This window comes from Panthera leo, chromosome B4 (assembly GCF_018350215.1).
Source record: "Panthera leo isolate Ple1 chromosome B4, P.leo_Ple1_pat1.1, whole genome shotgun sequence".
Classification (NCBI taxonomy): Eukaryota; Metazoa; Chordata; class Mammalia; order Carnivora; family Felidae; genus Panthera; species Panthera leo.
Window position 1 is genome coordinate 59,439,431 of NC_056685.1, and position 21,852 is coordinate 59,461,282.

Sequence of the window (21,852 nt, forward strand, 5' to 3'; positions counted from 1 at the left end):
GTGTGAGCAGGGGAGGGAGAGAGAGGGAGAGAGACACAGAATCCAAAGCAGGCTGCAGGTTCTGAGCTGTCAGCACAGAGCCTGATGAGGGGCTCCAACTCACCAATGGTGAGATCGTGACCTGAGCTGAAGTTGGATGCTTAACTGGTGGAGCTACCCAGATGCCCTCAGGGTTCTGTTCTTGATGGTTTACCCCTCTCTTTCCAGTGGTTCTTCCTGGACATTTGCAAAATGTTGGCAAAATCTCAACTACACCCACCATTTCCAACAGCATCTATACTAACGTCTCTGTACATCGATGTTCCAAGCCTGGCTCTCTTTTCTGAGAATCAAGTACATGTAATCAACTGCACGTTGTACACCTCCAACCTAATGTCCCCTAGGTTCTCAGATACCAAAGATCTAGAACCAGGCTTCTCCTCTCCACACTGTACCTCCAAGCCTTTTCTATTTCCAATCTTGTGAAATGCACCATCATCTACTCACCCACCAACTCTGTACCTGGGAGTTATCCAAGACTCACACATGATTCCCACTCTCCTCATACCTTTCCCACTCATTAAATTGGCCAGGGATGCAGCAGTGCTTGGGTTAAGGAGGTGGTGATGGCTTCTCCTTGCCAAGATCTACACACCCTCCGGACCTGACCCTGCCTGCCTACCTCCTCAGCCTCATCTGTGTCCCTCTCCCTCTTTTGCCCGACATTCTGGCCTTCTCTTCATATTTGGCCATTAGAGACTTTATATGTAAAGCAGTAGGAGGCTTGGGATTCTCACATTGCCTTATAGGGCCAAGGAATAGTTGCCTACAAAAGAGTTATGGTTTTCATTTGTTTTGGTGCAAGTTTTTAAAAGGTCTCTTCCTATTACAAAATAGCAAAGATCAATTCCTATAATTTCTGAGAAAGGGTGGTTTAACAGAAACGAAAGTTAGGTGATAATCAAATTAGCCTGATATCTGGAAGGTGGAAAGCACAAAAGTAGAAGGAAGGGAATGAAATGAAATAGCTGTATCTGGATCAGGTGATCAGGCTCTCAGACAATTAGGGAAGGAAGCTGAGGAGGGAGAAAATCTGGAGTAGCTTTTTTGAAACTTTTTGGCCTGCAGACAACTCGAGTAAAAATATCCAGGATGTATTGTAAAAAAGCAATTTGGGGCTCTGACCCAGACCGACTCAAAGTCTCTGGGGATGGGGTCCAGAATTTGAGGCACACTACAATTTGAGAACCACTGCTTTTGACCTCAACTTTAACACACAGTTTGTCCCAAGTTGTATATCAGATGCAAACAGAAAACTACATTTTTCCCCAGCTAAGTTTCTTCAAGTTTGACCCCTAATTCTCTCTCATTCCAATTGCTTCTGCCTTCCTGTTCCCCTCTTCTGCTTCTGCTACTTGATTCATGCATACTCCTGTTTCATACTTCATTCATTCATTTGCTCAATTTGATGAATGAACATATGTCTGCCCCGTCGATTGCTTAGTCAATTCTCATTTATGATCAAAATCTCACTGTTCACAGAACAATGAAATCAGAGTCATAGCAATGGAAGGAAAGAATGGCCAGTGTGCTCTCTTTTATCCAGTCAGAAACTCTATGTCTCTCTCTATGTGTGTGTGTGTGTGTGTTACACTCACATACAAAATGAGTTAAACATTATAAATATAAACATGAAAAATACTTACAAACACATGACCTATTGATTCTTCTGCATAAAGATACTTCAATGTTTGGGGCACCTGGGTGGCTCAATCGGTTGAGCGTCCAACTTCAGCTTGGGTCATGATCTCACAGTCTGTGAGTTTGAGCCCCGCGTCGGGCTCTGTGCTGACAGCTCAGAGCCTGAGGCCTGTTTCAGATACTGTGTGTCCCTCTCTCTCTGACCCTCCCCCGTTCATGCTCTGTCTCTCTCTGTCTCAAAAATAAATAAACGTTAAAAAAAAAAAAAGATACTTCAACGTTTTTCACATTTTTATTTATTATTGAGAGACAGAGAGAGACAGGGCATGAGCAGGGGAGGGGCAGAGAGAGAGGGAGACACAGAATCTGAAGCAGGCTCCAGGCTCCCAGCTGTCGGCACAGAACCTGACGTGGGGCTCAAACTCACAAACCACAAGATCACGACCTGAGCCAAAGTCGGACACTTAACTGAGTCACCCAGGCGCCCCGTGCATAAAGACACTTCAAATGTGGGACACACGGGAAACTTTTTGACTGTGAAGATTGTAAAAATCATCTAAAGCAGGGTTTGGAAAACTACAGCTCATGGGTCAAATCGGACTTGCCACCTGTTGTTTTTTTAAGTGAAGTTTCACTTTAACACAGCCATGCTCATTTGTTTACGTATTCTCTATGACTGTTTTTACAGTAGAATGGCAAAGTTGAGTATCTACAGCAGAGACAGCCCAAAATATTTACTATGGGACCCTTTGCAAAATGTCGGCAAACTCTTTATAAATGTAACGCATATTTATGGTTTGCGGGTCTCATACAGCTGACAAGATGTTAAAATGATAGAAACATAGAGAAATAGATACACACATACATAGGTTTCTAGAAGCTAGGTTTTGAACCAACCAATTTTATATGTCTAAAAATGATTCTATTTTATCAATAACATAAATCTTAACAAGGGACTTTCCAGAAATTTCCCCCGCTGTATAATTTCATATAACTACTTGGTTGTGACGTAGAAGGGGGACTTTTTTGGTCTGGCCGAGGATAACTATTTCCCCTTCTGAAACTTGACTTTTTAGCCCAACAGTTTATCTTCCAGAATGATTTTGTTATAATGGTCTGTCATTTTTCTGTGCCTCTGTAAGTAATTCTGAAATTCAGAATGTACCAATAGCCACAAAACACAAGTGCTGAGCAAGCTCACTACATTACTAGTAAGATTCACATCCCTATATGAGTCTCTCAGCTCTTAAATCAGAAGAGAATTGTTTTCATATACTAGCTTAATATGTTCTAGAACTGGATCTACTGACTAAAAGGTATTATTTGGATCTCTCTCATGCCATCCTGTCTTATACTTCTACAATGCGTCTTCAGAATAAAGTGTCAGCTGTATAGTTTATCTTTCTTACATTTATGTTTTAGCTAGAAAAACAAGTTAATCAATATGCATAGGCAGATACATGCAAGCACGTGTATAAACATGCAGGCCCAGAATATTATTCAGTGCTTTGATGTCAATGTTTTTATACTGGCTCATGTGTTCACTAATTATATTTTCTCTTGGGTTCATTTTTAATTGATTTATCTTTAAACACTTGCTTAATGTCAGGGTATGAATTAGTGCATGAATAAAAGTACAATCATTAAAAGATCTTTTTAAGACTTGTAATAATACTTTTGAGTCAGTGGATACCTTCTAAGGCAGATTTCTGTGCCATTTGTTTTTGTGTTATTGTTTCAGCATTCTACAAGATCATTAATATCTCATTAATTTTATGGCACCATAAATAAGAACTAAGTACCCTAAGGAGCAGTTTAGCAGAAATTTATGTTATGTCACATTTCAATATATATTTACACTTAATTATTTTTTGGTACTTAAAGCCCTCTAGAATTTGCTAAGATGTGCCCTCCACTGCTACTTCTCACATCGGCACCACACTGTTTCCTCTGTCCCTTTAATGTAATGTCCCAGAGCATTTAACCTCCGCATACGTATTATGGTGAATATTTCCTCTACTCATGCTCATTCTTTCCCTATGATGGAGAACCCCCCCTCCTCACTTTTTTTCTGCCTATCTAAAACTCATCCATATGTAAGATTCATCTAAAATATCAGCCCCTCCACAAAGCCCATTGCAGTAACTCCAGCCAAGATTAGCTATTTCCTTTTAAGTCATCTATGGCGCTCACTTGTTGACTGTAATAGTCACTCATCCACTTAATCAATCAAGAGTATTTGTCATATCAAACACAAGTATTATGTTATGCGTTTCGCAACACATTCATGAATAATACATAACACCCGCTTTTACTGAATTCGGAGTCCAGAAGAGAAGACAAACAACTAAATAGGCCACAATAATTCACTGATAGATGTAAGCACAGTGTGCAATGGGAACACCCAGGAACAGACGGGGTAAAGTAATGATAAGGAGCTCAGGTTCTGGAGTCACAGTGCCTGGATTTGCATCAGAGTTAGAAAAACTGGGAAATCTAGAGTTCCATTATGGATATGTAAAGTGTGAGATGCCTAAAAAGACATTTAGATGCAGATCTCAAACAAGCAGTTGGATGTACCAGTCCGGTGTTCAGAAGAGAGGCCCACGCCGAAGATATAAATTTGGGACTTATTGTGGTACAGCTGGTGTTTAAAGTCACGTGACTGAATGAGATTATCTCCGGAGTGAGTGTCAGTTGAGGAGACAAGAGATCCATGGAATGAGTCCTAGAACACACTGACTAGAACACTTCTGACAGAAGCAGGAGAGAGCAATAGGAACCAGTAAGAGAAATTGAGAAGGGCCAATAAGGAAGCAGAAAGACCAGGAAACTGTGCTGTGTGAAAGCTAAGTGGAGGAATTATTTCAAAAAGAAGAGAGTGACCCACTGTGTCAAATGTTAGTGACAGGCTAGATAAGATGAGGAATGAGAACAAATCAGATGTAACAAGACGGCAGTCACTGGTGACCTCACCATGAGCTGTTTTGGTGCCATGCTGAGGATGAAAGCCTGGCAGGGATGGATTCCAGAGAGAAGAGAAAGAGAAGAATTGGAGATAGCAATTGTGTACAATCTTTTGAGAAGTTTTGGTATAAAAGGGAGCAGAGTAATGGCCCAGTGGACTAGGGGCTTTAGAGAAGCAGATTTTCATGCTTGAATGCTGAGCAAATGATGGAATGATCGAGTATAGAAAGAAATTATTCTCTCTCTATTCCTCTGGCTCTTCCCTTGTCTCTGCCACCAGCTCACTTTCCGAGGCCCACTCCTAACCCGACACCCCAGGGCACTCCAGATATACATATTCTACAGGAGCTGCCACACTGTGATTGTTTTTATGTCTCCCTGTAACGAATGGTAAATTTCATGAGGGTAGAGACTATATCTCATTTGCACACCTTAATCTTCATGTCCATGGCACAGATGATACCTGTAGATTATCTGCCCCCGAAAGGAGCAAATGATGTAGTCACAAGGAGAGACCTATCCCCATGAGAATGCAAGCTCATTGAGGGGAGGGATTTTCGTCTGTCTGCTCACTACTTTATCCCGAGCACGGAACAGAGCCTGGTTACAGCAGGTAACCAGTAAATATGCACTGAATAAAGAACGAATTAAGAATGAATTTAGCTGGGGAAAGTTATGAAAGGAATTCTGATGAGACTTAATGTCTATGGAGCACTTCCTGTGCACCAGGCTCCATGTAGATGCTGGACGCATGGGCTGTTGATCGAAAAATTTTCAACCTTTATATTACATTAAAATTTTAATTGAAAATCTGCTTACTTTTTTTACTACAGAGAATGTATGGCAACAGGATACAGCAAGATTTTTATTTATTTTTTTTAATTTGGTGTCTGAGAGGCATTTTTTATTTCCAAATTATACTAGTGAGAAAGGCCTGCTAATCCCAACCTCTGTCACACCACCAAAAATTAATATTACTACATGAGAGTTCCCTCAATGAATTCCTCTTAAAATTAAGTGCAAAGAAATTTTGTGCTACACCAATAATCAACAGGAGTGGCTTTTTGTTGTTGTTTTTTTGCATTATATATGAATCATGTAAAGTATTTCTCTTTGCCTTGGTTGCCAAGAAACACAGAATAATTAATGCTCAAAGTAGCATTAGTTAATAATCATGCATTTTACTACCTCAAACTGCTTTGTGAAGGCAACACAGAAAAATATCTTTTGGTAGGGGGAAAATAGTTGATCCCGAATTTTTTTTTTGGAAAGAATTTCTTTTAGAAAAGAAAACTTACAATTATGCTAAGTTTTCAGGCAAAGTTCCTTCAGTTGCTTATATTTCTACATATCTGCTGCCAAGACTTAACAATAGTTTTTCTTCATGTAGCTGGGCAATTAAGTTTAGTCCATTTTCTGCGATTTTAGTAAAATAATCTCTTGACATTAGAAAAGGTTTTTTTCTACTAAGTTTACATATTGGAAAGTTTCTACATTATCGAAGTCTCTCTACGAAGTGACCTTACATATCTACTTTCACAATGACTATTGTACTGTAAATACTTCCAGTTTATTTATACTCACTTTTGATTGTAACTCAGAAGTGCTGAACATTATTCATCCCCGAAGACTGAAAAACAGCTCTGTGCACTTGTATAAAATCTGGTGTGTTCTGTAGAACTGCTTAGAAAACACCATCTACCATGCTGTCCTATGCCCTTACATAGTTTTCTTTTAGAATTAAATACCAGAAAAAAGTTGGCCATTAACGAACTGTAAAGATGTTAATTGTATTGCACATGATTTTTCACTCTTGGTTACCAAGAAGCTCAGAGTCCTACTGATAAGCAGTAAGAATATCAGCCAAGACCCTTAGCATACTTAGATTCCTTTTCCTTCTCAGGGCTTTTGATCTTGAATTCTAACAATCTAATTATACAAGTGCATTTCTTACTTGACCTCAGATTCCTTTCATGAGTAGGAAAGGTATAAATAAATATGTAAATATCCAGGAGCTGGTTAGTTTCTCTGTTACATTATTTAAAACATAATCTAATCCGGTAAAAGAGCCATCATGGTCCAACTATTCTCTAAGTGTCCATAAAAGTCTCTGAAAGTTTACTCTGGAAACACAGTTGATGGATACCCCTCAGATTTTTATAGACAAGAAAGGTAAAGTCAGAGAAGTTGAGTGACGTAATCAGCTAATGGAGAAAATGGAGGGTGAATAACAACTAAGCTATTTGTATAATATTCTAGCCAACATATTACTGAGTTACAAGTGCCTCTGTGAGCTGAAAAGCCCAGCTGTGTTTTCTACTTTCTGCACTACAAGCAATAATAAAGATGAAGTAATTGTAAATCAGTTAAAACCCTTCAAAGATATTAAAGATGGAAGTTATGTATCCAATTACAAACCCATCCTTCTGTTTCTACAAATAAAGTAAACGAAGCAATGCTGATTACTATATATTAACATAACAAAATAGAAATTGCAAAGAGGTGAGTGGCAAAGTCTCTAAGGAAAACATTTTAAGTAGTCTGAGTAATATATACATTTCATTCCACTTCAGTATAAATTAAAATTTAGCTGCTTAGAGTATGTATATGCGCATCCCTTAAAATGAATATAGCTCAAGCAATTGCAGCTCTGAGGTCAAATACTTAAGGAAAAGAAAATGGATTAATGAGGACTATCAGGACATCCAGCAAATTCCTTCAGCATAACGTAACATTAAGAATCCTAGTCCTTGAGGGGCACCTAGGTGGCTCAGTCAGTTAAGTTTGACTTCAGCTCAGGTCATAATCTCACTCAGGTCAAGATCTTATTCAGGTCATAATCTCAAGGTTCACCAGTTCAAGTCCCACAACAGGCTCACTGTTAGTGCAGAGGCTGCTTTGGATCCTCTGTCTCCCTCTTTCTTTGCCTCTCGCTCTCTCTCTCTCTTTCTCAAAAATAAATAAACATTAAAAAAAAAGATTTGGGGTGCCTGGGTGGCTCAGTTGGTTGTGTGTCCAACTTTGGTTCAGGTCAAGATCTCACGGCTTATGAGTTCAAGCCCCACATCAGGCTCTGTGCTGCCATTCAGAGCTTGGAGCCTGCTCGGGATTCTGTGTCTCCCTCTCTCTTTGCCCCTCCCCCACTCTCGCTCTCTCTCAAGAATAAATAAACATTAAAAAATTTTTATAAAGGGGTGCCTGGGTGGCTCAGTCAGTTAAGCGTCCGACTTCAGCTCAGGTCATGATCTCACTGTTTGTGAGTTTGAGCCCCGCGTCGGGCTCTGTGCTGCCATTCAGAGCTTGGAGCCTGCTTGGAATTCTGTGTCTCCCTCTCTCTCTGCCCCTCCCCTGCTCACGCTCTGTCTCTCTCTCTCTCTCTCTCAAAAATAAATAAAACATTAAAAAAAATTTTTTTAATTAAAATAAAAAAGATTTAAGGGGCGCCTGGGTGGTTCAGTTGGTTGAGCTTCCAACTTTGGCTCAGGTCATGATCAAGAGGTTCGTGAATTCGAGCCCCAGTTTGGGCTTTGCGCTGACAGTCCAGAGACTGCTTGGGATTATCTATCTCTCTCAGCCCCTTCCTGACTCGCACTTTCGCTCTCTCTCAGAGTAAATAAATAAACTTAAAAAAAATTTTAAGAACCCTATTCCTTGAAACATGACTATTCCTACCATTCGTTCTCTCTCTCCTGAAAGGAAAGAAAGAGATACTGTCTTCTATTGGGGGCAGTGTAACAATCCAAGCGTTTAAAATATGTTAGGAAATGCTATGTACTTTTCTGCATGGAAAAAAAAAATACATATAGAAGCACCCCTGCCTGATATCTCCAGCTTTCCTATTAGACTTTGAATTCAGTGGATATGGTTGAAATCAGAGCAGACATAAGAAGGAGCCAAGATATGGCAAAGGCTTTCTAAGTTGCTAGAATTCAGATTGATGCTGTAACATAACAATTATGTCGCTCAGAAATAAATACATATCTACCAAACATGAAATGTTAAGCAGAAAAATAATTGCTTCCACTGAACTTGGCTTCATGATCCTTACACCAAACTAACAATTAGAGAGTCCAATTTCAATCCATTTCCTGGATTGCATTTTTTATTACTCCCATTAACCATGAATTTGAGAGGTCATGTAAGTGGAAGTAATCCAAAGAGTCTTTGTTGCTTGGTGAAAGATATGTAGGTGCCCATTAAAGGATTTAAATCTAATATGTCAAGTATTTTCCCCCAAGATATTTTTCTTTGTGGAAAGTTTCCTTTCATTTTTTTAAATGAGGCCTCATGGGTGCCCCGATTTGGAGAATCTACTACTAATTAAGTAGCCAAGACCTACACATATGAAACAAAGAACAATTCTAGGATGATATACAGCATAGGCTATTATGAAAGTATGTATGCAGTTTGGGGTGAACATTACAGCTGTAGGAATTCAATACAAAGAGAAGATCATTGTTGGTTGGATTCATCTAAGAAATGGGGTAAGTCCATCTCAATTTGAAACCTTAGAAAAACTAATGTAGTACTAAAATGAGTTTTAAGAGAAGGAGATATTTTATTAGTTCTGAGGTGGCATCATGAACAAAAGTAAGAAAAGTGCCTGGAAAATATTATATGGCTGTGTCTATCTATGTAGAGTTTGCTGATATGATTGGTAAAGGGTGATCTACAGAATTAAAAACTCCATCAAAGTTGAATAAGATCTTGGCTCCCAGAAAGCTAGTACCAGTTTGGTAGGATTATTTCTATTAATCCTACATAGTACCTGTATTACATAAAAATAATATCAGCCTGCATGCATTTTTGCAAGAAATTATTCCCCCAAACTCATCTTGAGTATGTGCTATATGCTAAGGTGTAGCTGGCACAGGATGAGAAAAAAAATACTGCCTGTGCACACAGAATTTATATTCCAGTGGAAACATTTATCATTAGTTTTGATCATGATAAGGATGATGATGATAACAAGAAATTACATTTATTCAGTTTTTTAATTATAATACTGAAATTATAAACACTGACATTTTAGAGTACATCATGTCTTAATCATTAATTCATTCGTTTATTCATTTTTCATTCATTCATTCATACATTTGTTAAACGCCTATAATCAAGGTCTTCACAGTTATCAAAGATGTTGATTTAATTCAAATGATTACAATTCATTTCTTATAAAGACATGAGCAGCTATCACACAAGAGCCCTACCAATTTTCCCCAAAGAAGTTCCTTCCTCTAAAATATCTATGGTGCATTTTTGCAGAACTTGTTGCCTCTGATGGAATGTCTTCCCCCTTTATCTATCCTTCAAGATTCAGTTCAAGTGTTGCCTCTTCCATGAACCCTCTCCTGACTCCTAGGGAAAATGTATTTTGTGCATGCTTCCATTTTAACAAAAGCATATTAAATTATGATTTATCTATCCCCCTGTTAGAGCTGCGAGCTCTTAACTGCGAGCTCCTTGATGGCATCTTTATTCATCTTTCCATTTTAGCAACTGAAACGATGCCTAATGTAAGAAGTGCTCAATGAATATTCTTGAATGACTATCTTATAATAAAGGAGACTTAGGTGCACTGTACGTGATTATTATAATATTTGAGTGCTAACAGCTGGTTGAGGGTCTAGTCTCACAGATCTTCTGTCCCTCTAAACACGCCAAGCTCATTGCCACTTTCAAGCCACTCTCTGCTCTGGGATGTCCCCCACCCTCCCCATTTCATACCGCTGGCATTAGCTTTCTCACTTAGAGCTAGCTTCAATTTCAGCTCCTCAGAGAAAACCCTCCTGATCCCCAATCTACAATGGCATTTCACCACTGTCTTTCATCACACCCTGTTCTCATTCACCACAGAGCTTATATCACACTCTCCTGTCTTTCTGGTTTGTCTACTCTTCATTGCTCCCAGTCAGAATGTAAATTCCCTGAGAGCTGATCTCTTAGTTTCCACTGCTGTACTCCTACCATCTAGCACAGTGCCTGCCATCGAGTAAGCACGCAAGAAATCCATGCAATTGAATGAAGAATAAATGAGAAATTTGGATCCTCTTTTCCATAAGTGGCAAACTATGGCTTATGGGCTACGTTCCACTTGCTGGCGAGCTTTGTTTGGACTGCTCATGTTTTGTTTTTTTTTTTTTTTTTAATACTGAATGAGTTGTCAAATTTAAAAATTAAAAGATTTTACATTTTTCAAAAATTTCAAAATTCAGGTTTCTGTTGAAATGTTGAAAGAAGTGGAAATCTAGGGCCTACAATCCCAATTGGAAAGTCAGCAGAGGTGAGTAATGGTTGCCTGCTTTGGACGAGGATCACCAGACTGTCCCAGCCTCACCTGCTCCCTCAGCACTCAGTCACATGCCCCGTCTGACCATGAAGGTGGTCTCGATTTGGCCCTGACCTCTTCTGCTAAAGCTGTCTCTGTGACCCATGCTCTACATCACACTCACATGACTCCTATAAACCCTGTCCTCATGGACTGCTGTTACTACTAAATCTGAGACTGTATCTTCAGAGATAACTTAGCATCAGAACTTACTTTTTTATTATTTCTGCATTATGACATGGAAAGATTATATAATCAAATACAAAACTGAATTCATTATATACCAGAAGAAAATCTAGGTGAGTGTTTAAGAGATCTCAACGTGGCAAAAGAAACCTATCATTAAAACATTAAAAAACAGCGCAGGTCATGATCTCGCGGTCTGTGAGTTTGAGCCCCACGTCGGGCTCTGTGCTGACAGCTCAGAGCCTGGAGCCTGTTTCAGATTCTGTGTCTCCCTCTCTCTGACCCTCCCCCGTTCATGCTCTGTCTCTCTCTGTCTCAAAAATAAACGTTAAAAAAAAAAAAAAACATTAAAAAGCAAATTAATCAGGAAAAAGTAGATATAACTACTATGACTAAGATTTGTTACTGTTAATTAAAATTCACTAACAAAAAATGGACGCTGTCAGAAGAATGGATAAACACATTTTCAAATAATTCACAGAAAATAGAAATATCAAATAGCATTAAAAGATAGTCCATTTTATTTATAATCCAAAAGATGTGAATTAAAATGAGATTCCCTTTCGGGGCACCTGGGTGGCTCAGTCGGTTAAACGTCCGACTTTGGCTCAGTTCATAGTCTCACGGTTTGTAAGTTCAAGCCCTGCATGGGGCTCTGTGCTGACCGCTCAGAGCCTGGAGCCTGCTTCGGATTCTGTGTCTCCCTCTCTCCCTCTGCCTCTCCCCTGCTCATGCTCTGTCTCTCTCTGTCTCTCAAAAATGAATAAATGTTAACTAAATTTTTTTTAATGAGATCCCCTTTCATCTATAATTGATTAACTCATTTAACAAACATTTGCGGAGTGGTCACTATGTTCCAAACACTGTAAGTTTGGCAAATATTTTTTTAAACGGTAGTAATTTTAGGATTCAGTAAAATTAATACCATCACACATTGTGAAAAACAATTTTATGATATGCATCAATAACCATAAAATAGTTCCTATCCTGTGACCTAGTAATTAAACTTCTTGGAATTTATCCTAGGGAAGTAATCAGTGTAGCAGACAAAGATTAATGTATGAGGATGTTAATCATAGCATAATTTATAATACCAACACATTAGAAATCTAAATGTCCAACAATAGGAGTGATTAAATAAATTATGGTACATTCAAATGATGAATGATTATGCACACATTAAAATTATGTTTTCAAAGACCATTTAGTGACATAGGGAAATGCTTACTAAAACTTTTAAAACCTATATTTTAAAAATAATTTCGGGGCGCCTGGGTGGCTCAGTTGGTTAAGCATCCGACTTTAGCTCAGGTCATGATCTCACAGTCTGTGAGTTCGAGCCCCGCATCAGGCTCTGTGCTGACAGCTCAGAGCCTGGAGGCTGCTTCAGATTCTGTGTCTCCCTCTCTCTCTGCCCCTTCCCCACTCATGCTCTGTCTCTCTCTGTCTCAAAAATAAATAAAAATATTTAAAAAAAATAATAATAATAATTTCATATAGCCAATTATAATGATCCCTTCTTTCTTGCCTCATGAGACAGAAAGAAGTTTCTCCATATAAATCTTAGTTCTGGTAGGTATTAAAATAGAAGGTCTCGCATGTTCACTGAAGCATTATTTACAATAGCCAAGATATGGAAACAACATAGGTGGTGGTGTATATATTTACACAATGGAATACTATTTAGCTCTAAGAAAGAAGGAAATCCTGCCGTTTGCAACAACCTGGATGGACCCTGAGGGCATTATGCTCAGTTACATAAGTCAGAGAAAGACAAATATCATATGATCTCTTACATGTGGAATCTAAAAATGTGGAACTCATAGAAACAGTGTAAGTATGGTTGCCAGGGGTTGGAGGTGGGAAAAATAAGAAGATGTTGGTCAAAGGATACAAATGTACGGTTATAAGATTAACAAGTTCCAGGGATCTAATGTATAGAGTGGTGAATATAGCTAATAATACTGTATCATATACTTGAATGTTGCCAAGAGAGTATACCTTAAATGTTCTCAGCAAATAAGAAATAATGATGCAATGAGATGAAGCTAATGGTTGGTGGTAATCATTTTGCAACACACAAATGTGCCAAATCAACACATTATACACCTTAAACTTATACAGTGTTATGTGTCAATTATATCTCAATAAGGTTTGGGGGAAAATAAAATAAAAAAAAATTTCAGACACAAAAAACAGAAATTGCTACATGGGATCAGAAAAGCAATATGGTTTAATACAAGTTAAACATACACAAAGCACTGAAGAATGTCCTAGATTGCAGGTAGTGACTATTCTATAGAAAGAGAGGAAAGATGGGAGAAGGAACAGGAAGAAAGCAAAATATAAAAGAACAAGACCACAGCAGAAAGAAGAGACAGAAATGCGTAAGGAGAACATGTGGAGGACAGAAAATCAAAAAGGACACATAGCTGAATTTTAAGGAAATTCTCTGCACACACCATAGTATTAGAACTTAAGAAATTCCCTTTTTGATGTATTTATAGTATTATGTAGATCAGACAAGACACTTACAAGAAGCATTATTTGTTTCTTGTAACACCAACCACAGGAAGGGCCAAAAAGGATGTCATGGCAGAAAAGCAGAACTACCTCAATACCATGAAAAGAATAACAACAAAAATTGAAAGTCTCAGTGCACCAAAATAAACTGTCTGTACAAAAGATGATTATAGTAAAACAAGGAGGAAGTTGAACCTTGGTTTTAGAATTACTGAATTGTGCAAAGGCAGAAACCAATCTGCATGGTCATCAGTGTTCAGGAGGCAAATAATTCCATGTCCACAATGAAAGCAGTGAAACCTGGGCTCCACCAAACCCTTGGAGCACAGCTACATGGCTCCTCCTGAAGCCAAGTATACACCCCCTGCTCTTTGCATTTGTGCTTCGGTGAGGGAGCTGTTTGGGTAACAGATTCATAATGCACTTAACCAAATATAACATCCAAGCCTAGAGAAAGCTGAAGGAGTCACTTGTGGAAAGATCAAAAGAGCACAGAGGATTCTCTTCTATGAGTGAAAACTGAATTTTTCATTAAAAGATGGTGGGAAGAGTCACCCAAGAGAATGCATTTAAAAGTAATAAGGTAACAATGTTCTGCGTCACTGTAACTAAGAGGACAATTGCGTAACCCGACACTGTCAGCTGCACATACCCCGTTCCATATATTTTGCCATTCCTACCCCGTTTTGAGTTCCTAGAAGAATGTGCATGGACTCTCATTTCATATTTACTCCTAACAATTTAATCACAAGGCTTAGAGTGTTCAGCAATTCCGAATCTCCTTCCCTTTACCCCTCTGATGTACTCCCTCTTCCTGAAATCGGGCTTCATTTATGTATATCCACACTGTACCATCTTGGTTCTGCAAACTGTTGCTTTTTCAACGTTTTGGTTTTGTGAAATTGAGAAACCTCTACATATCCATGCAAGCCATTTTCACATCTGTAATTTTATCTCTTTGTTTCAGTAAGTTGTTTTTATCCCCTTGTTCCCTTTTTTTTTTTTTTTTTTACTACTTCTGAACTCCCACTTTTGGACAACTCCACCATAATTTTTGAATCTAAGCTATTCTCTTCAAGAACTGTCATAAACTTAAATCCATCAAGACCATTGACCCTTGCACCATGTTCGCTTTTAACATTGTTTGTATTTTGTGTCATTACCTTTCAATCTGTGACTAGCTCTTGCATTCTTTATTCTCATTCTTCATTCTTTTCAACATCCCCCATAGCCTGTTTTTAAAATTTGTATTCTCTACTCTATACTTAGTCTGCTTAAAAATGAACTGACCTAGAAAAGTCTCTTCTTGACCTTGACATTTTTACTATTACATACATCATACTGGTAATCTGAGGTTGCATTTTTAAACCTCCTCTTCATGGATCTGGGTGATTGGTTCAAACATCTGCCATTCTACTGGTTCCAAGGCTGCCTTAGCTGGTCTGGTTGTTCATTTCCCATTGAAAGGCTGCAAGGTCAGGACTTGTTCGTGTAACTGCTCACTCGGGCAGAGGGGACAGCCTCTCCAGACAGAGCAAAATTAGCCTTCAGTCAAGAGCACATGGGTGGCTGGACTCCTCTACTTCCTTCTTCTAAAATTTTCACTGCTCATTCTCGCCCATTCTTCCCTGTTGTTTTCCTTCCACCATGCTACAGCTTGTGAAATAACTCCTTGCCCATGTCCATGTTGGGCCATCAGGTTTCTCTATTCATTCTAGTAGCCAATTTGATTTTCATTCTCAGCCTGTGATTTTTTTTCTTTCCATTCACATTCAATCTTTAGTCACTCCTTTTCTAGACTGACTCAATTCCTATTATCTGAATTTCTCTTTCTCTCAAAAACACCTTTTCCACATCCTAAACCTCTGTGTTCTACTTCCTTCAACTTGCCCTTCATTCCGTCCTTTATCCTTCAATACCTAAAATCCTCTTTTGTCTTTCTAGCTATAATCTATCTGCCCTTACCTGTTTCCATTCTATATATGCATTTTGCTATACTATGAGAGACCCAAAAATCTTGTCAGTGATTGAAATGTATTAAAAAAAAACAGAGCAACCTCTTTTGTTAATATATCCTAGAATGTGACACCTTCCCAGAATCTTTTGTAAAAGTTATATTCAAGTTTACGTATATTAGATAGTTATGCAAAGAAGAGAAGGGCAAGAAGTGTCTAAAGAGCAACCTTTCAACACCTTAAACTTACATAGTGCTGTATATGTCAATTATATCTCAATAAAACTGGAAAAATAAAAAAAGTAAAAATAAATAAATGTACTCAGGATCTTACTTTATATCTACCAATGTCTGTTCAATTAACTGTTAAGATGTATGGGAAGAAGGAAGAGGGAGAGGTTGACAATGTGAGAAAATGACTGGAGAGAAAGACTGGGAAAGTCCAGAAAGTTTGGACTTTAACCTGTAAAAAAAAAAAAAAAAAAAAAAAAAGAAGCTACTATGGAAAAAATCAAATTGGCATTGTGCATTCAATATTTTTAACTTTTAAACAAATCTGTGTTAGAAGATGCAAATTTCAAGTTGATCTTCATGTTAATAAAATTAAATTAATCAAACAACACTTATTAAGCACCTATTTTCATGAGGTACTATAAAATGAAAATGGTTCCTCTAAAAGAATTTAAAATTTAGCCTAATATCTGTTAGAAGTCCAATGGAAACTAATTACAGGCTGATACTTACAGCTTCTGTATGAAACATGCCAACCTACGACTCCAAGAGGCCAAAAGCCATCCTCAAGGTTTATCCTGATTAGACCTGAACATACCCCCTTCCTTCACACTCTCTATTTTCTCAGCCTCTCCTCCTCTCTCCTTCAAACTGCCGTTAGTTGCCATGGTTTTCCTATTTTTCAGGCTCTGACCTGGGACTGTTTCCTCCCTCCTGGCCCAGCAGTTTTTGGTGGCAAGTATAATTTTCTTGTAGATCAGCCCCTAGCATAACTCCCGGAACACAACTGGGCATTCTGAGAGCATTTTCTTCTCCTTGGCCCAGAACAAGGGGGCAGGTGCTGAAGAAATGAAGGGACCAGAACATGAAAATATAACAAGCCATGGCACAAAACACAACTGTTAAGATTAACAAAATAATATTGGACATAAAATGTGATACCTGATGGGCCAGAATATAGATATTGTGTCCAACATCTTTTGGGGAAACACCGTCATCTCCTCCATCATCATCCCCATGGTCACATTCCAATCCTTGGTTATAGGCGTTCTTCATCACATCCACCTATCAAAAAAACAAATAGGAAGAACAGGCATTTTACGTTGTCTATGAGGTATAATGAAAAATTGGAACACTTCTGGGGCACCTGGGTGGCTCAGTCGGTTAAGCATCCGACTTCAGCTCAGGTCATGATCTCACAGTTTGTGGGTTTGAGCTCTGCATCGTGGGTTTGAGCCTGTTTCAGATTCTGTGTCTCCCCCTCTCTATGCCCCTCCCCCACTAGCGTTCTGTCTCCCACTGTCTCAAAAATAAATAAACATTAAAAAAAATTTTTTTAAATAAAAAAATTTTAAAAACTGGAACACTTCCAAAGACTTGAAAACTACGAAAGAACTATAAATGAAAATGGCCTTAGAAATCATCTTTATTTAAATAAACATGAACAATATTTTCTGTCTTCCTTGAACATTTTTGCTTTGATGTTTGAATACTGACAATGCCAAAGTTCCAATGAATTAGGCAACTCTAGAACCCTGAGACACATCCATTATTTATTAAGCTTCCACTAGGTACAGGGACAAATGGTGCTGGACGTCGTCCTCTGTACTGAGGACCCAACAGTGGGTACAACACAGTATATGCTCTCAAGGAACTTACTGTCCAGTGGGAGAGTCAGTACATCAAGAGGTGAACACAACAGTTCTACGGCAGCACTAAGTGTGAGGCACCTAGTGAGCACACAGTAGGTACATGAACTCAGGCAAGAGACTGATGGGGGGCCACAAGAAGGAAGTGGATCTTGAGAATAAGGTGTTGTAGGCAGAGGGCTATTGTACATTGCTGCTGTTGAATGAACATGTAACTCTTAGCCCCATTTAACCATAAGAATAGAGAATGTCTTGGTCCTCTTAGTCCACTACCTACAGATATGAGGCTCTCAGTAAATATATGTTAAATAAAACTGTATCTTACATTTTTATCTGCCCTCCTCAACTTCATTCCTCACTATTAAAGAGAGAGCAATGCTTTTGAAACCCCATGCTTTCAAGGACAAAAAGGGAGAGGCAAACCAAGAAACAGACTCTTAACTATAGAGAACAAACTTATGGTTACCAGAAGTGAGATGATGGGGGGGGGGGTGGGGGAGGGGCGGTGAAATAGGTGGTGGGGATTAAGGAGGGCACATGTCGTGAAGAGCCCTGGATGATGCATGGAATTGTTCAATCACTATATTGTGCACCTGGAACTAAAATAACGCTGTATGTTAAATATACTGGAATTAAAATTAAAAAAAAAAAAGCCCAGTGCTTTTAAAGCATGCTGATATTACTTCATAATTTTTATGTTACAAGCGAGGAGGAAAATATAACTTCTACAATAATGATCTCTGTGGAATCCCCAGTCAAGTCTTCAGATAATTTTCTTTAGGCCAAGCATGGTGTAACATTTCAATGATACAAACAAGCACAGAAGGAATTGGTTTTATTCTTATTGTTCAGAAAGAGATAAAAATAAAATTTTCGAGGAGTACAAACATTTTTCACATAACTTTCTCAAATATTCCAATACACAAACTAAAGAAAACTTGCTTTTTTTTCTGGCAAAAAGCATTTGCAGACAGTTTAATAGACTGTGACAGTTTGATTAAGAAAAGTACTTAGAGGAGCGTCTGGGTGGCTCGGCCAGTTAACTGTCCAACTCTTGGTTGTGGCTCAGGTCATGAACTCACAGTTTGTGAGATTGAGCCCCACATCGGGCTCTGCACTGACAGCATGGACCCTGCTTGGGATTCTCTCTCTCCCTCTCTCTCTCTGTCCCTCTCCTGTTCATGCACTCTCTATCTGTTTCTCTCACTCAAAATAAATAAACTTAAAAGAAAAGTGCCTAGAGTGGATAAAACCAATGAAGTAAGGACCCAAATCACAAAGGTCTTTTGCATCATGGGAACTCCTGAGTTACTTTTAAAGGTAGGTTGTGATGTGCCATCATGCCTGGTAGGGCAGTGAAAGCCACTAGACTTGTTTCATGACATGCATACTACAAATTTGTCCCTTTTTGGATGCACATTATTAGCACAGTTTCAAAAGTTTTCTTACCAGTTCTCTGGGTCTCATGTTAAAAAGAATTCTTTCCGCATTCTCACTGTCGTGTCTGCTTTCCATGATGGCCAGCAAAAGCTTGGAGGCATTGTTCTAGAGATACAGATTTAGTTAATGCACATGAAAAGTCTATTTCATGGATTAACAATCCCTGCATTTGTTTTGATTGACATTACCAGGAGCATTTTTTAAAAAATAAACACAATTTTAAACTGCTAATTTCATTTGGCTAACTAACATTTTAAAATAGAATGTTTTTAGGGGCACCTGGGTGGCTCGGTCAGTTTAGCATCCAACTCTTGATTTGGGCTCAGGTCATGATCTCACAGTCATGGAATCCACTGAGCATGAAACCTGCTTAAGATTCTCTCTCTCCCTCTCCTGCCTCTCCCCTGCTCACCTGCACATGTGCACACGCATATGCTCTCTCTCAATAAATAAATAAATAAATAAATAAATAAATAAAAACAAAAAATAAATTAAATAGAATGCTTTACTTCATTGTCAACACGAAATAAAAATAATGAATCATGAGAGGTATGTTACAAAGAATATTTTAAATATTGGTGAAAGGGTGTTTTAAATACAAAATTGACTTTGTACGTAATGCATTAAAATATAATATTTTCCTTCACTATTTTCTAAATAGGCATTGCCATGATGCCATTTTAATAAGAAAGTAAGGTGAGGGGTGCCTGGGTGGCTCAGTCGGTTAAACATCTGACTTCAGCTCAGGTCATGATCTCATGGTTCGTGGGTTCAAGCCCTGCATTGGGCTCTGTGCTGACAGTGCAGAGCCTGCAGCCTGCTTTGGATTCTGTGTCTCCCTCTCTCTCTCTGCCCCTCCCCTGCTTTCTCTCTTTTTCTCTCAAAAATAAACATTTAAAACAATTTAAAAAAATGACAGTAAGGTGAACCAGTAGCAACAATGTATTTTATAGAAATGGTATATAATTTAAAGAATTTAGTGTAATAGTTTGTAACATGTTAGCATATTAGCATACCAAAACTTTAAATAAATTTAAGCAATAATTGCTGAGAATTAATCTAAAATTCTAAATTCACAAGTTAGAAGTAAAATATAAATTTACTGATAATAGTTTATTCGTCTCACTATATGCCAGTATATATGCATCATGTTTATCATCTGGGTTGTTGAAGAATAATATTTTCTAATTTTGTTTAATAGAGACTAAAAATAGTTTATGTTGTCTTTAATGTTCCAATTTGGTTTATAAATATGTATTCTCAAACATTTAACCTATGGATTCCAAAAATGTTTCTGATATAGTTGATTTATGATCCAAAGAATTACAGAAAGTCTTATTACACAAAGCACAATATCCTCAACATGTGGGAAGATGTTTCTTTACACTGTTTTCAATAGCACCGCTCCAGAATTGTGGCCACCTGTGAAATGATAAAAACCACCTGGGAGATATTTCTACAGTGTTTTTGCAATATTTATTTCGATAAAAATCTCAACTTCCACACAATCTTTGATAGGAGCACAAGAGAAGTAGAGTCAAATGGCTTTAAGATGTTTCTCAGTGAGTCAAAATTAACATCTTACAGGATAAAAACCTGAACTGAATCAGTTGCTTGATGTATGCAGATATTCACTACATAAATTTTGTTAATTTTATACAAATTAATTTTATCGAGTAGTTTAATACTAAATTCTCTCCACTTTTCTCTTTCACGAGTACAGCCTAAAGACTGTCTTTAAATGACTAATATTAGTAGCAATGATGTCTGATGATGATGGTAGCAATGTCCTGAAAAAGCTTTAGAATTTTGTAAGGGAAGTGGCATTATTTTTTTTTTTCTGTTCCAGTTTCAATTTTTAAGGATTGGTACTAAATCCTAAAAATCCATTTTTATAATCTAGCATCCTATACAAACAACGTACCTAAAAAAAATAAGGTTCCAGGATTAGTGGAGCTGAGATCCTCAGACCAATCTGAACTGACCCCACAGAAGTTAAAGCTAAAACCTTGGTAACACTCACAGTATTCTCTAATGAACCTTACTTAGCAGGCCCAGTACATAATAGCTTAAAAATACATCCAACTTCAGAATACCATTGGCAAGATGATATTTTTTCCAACCAATCTTCTTTTTATACTATGTTGGAAGAATAGAAATCTTGTAAATGACCTACAGAAATCTGAATCAAATTGAAAGTACAAGAGCCTACATACACTAAGAAATCAAATGTGTGTGCCAGTGTTAACAGAAGATTTTCTTCCAAAGGGAGCTAGGGACCTTTATAAAAAAAAAAGCTACCTATTGACACATTCAACACTTTACAGTCACAGCTCAGCTATGAAATATAAATTAAAAATGAAAGGATAAGACATATGCATAAAAAATTCATAAACCTATATAGTAAATGAGTATATAAAATTAAGTACAGTTAAAATTATAAATAATTAAGCAATTAAATTTAAGAATGACTGATATAAAATAAAACTTAATTTAGCACTTTTGCTATGGCATACTCTATGTTATGGAGAATTTATAATTAAAAGCATTCTACCCATGGAAGCCCCCTAAAATTTGCCACTTTGTATTGCTCTGCTTTAAAAACATTGTTCTCATATTGGCCATTATACATAAAGCTTCATAGATTGTTTGGAAAGGTATATATGCCTTGTTCCTTAAGTAGAAGACTATATTTTAAATATTTCAAGTTAAATCCATCCCTCTGGTATTTTATACATATCTTGATTTAGCCAACTGTCATATTTTGAAAAGATATACATAATAGTGCCTAGTAACATAAGTGAAATTTTAAATAATCCTTTATCAAAAAAGCATTTTCATTTGAATAGATAAAAATATTTATATACGGTTAAGTAATACCCCATCATTTAGTT

At 37.7% G+C, this 21,852-nt stretch overlaps 1 protein-coding gene across 2 annotated transcripts in view; it reads right to left on the minus strand.

Moving 5' to 3' along the window:
- ITPR2 (inositol 1,4,5-trisphosphate receptor type 2) overlaps nucleotides 1-21,852 on the minus strand; it is a 485,618-nt gene that overhangs the window by 129,448 nt on the left and 334,318 nt on the right. For both annotated transcript variants that reach the window (XM_042946117.1, XM_042946116.1), the window contains exons 44-45: nucleotides 18,968-19,063; nucleotides 16,812-16,934 (exon numbers count right to left, since the gene is read on the minus strand). In XM_042946117.1, coding sequence (XP_042802051.1) covers nucleotides 16,812-16,934; nucleotides 18,968-19,063 — 219 coding nt within the window. The remainder of the gene's footprint in view (nucleotides 1-16,811; nucleotides 16,935-18,967; nucleotides 19,064-21,852) is intronic.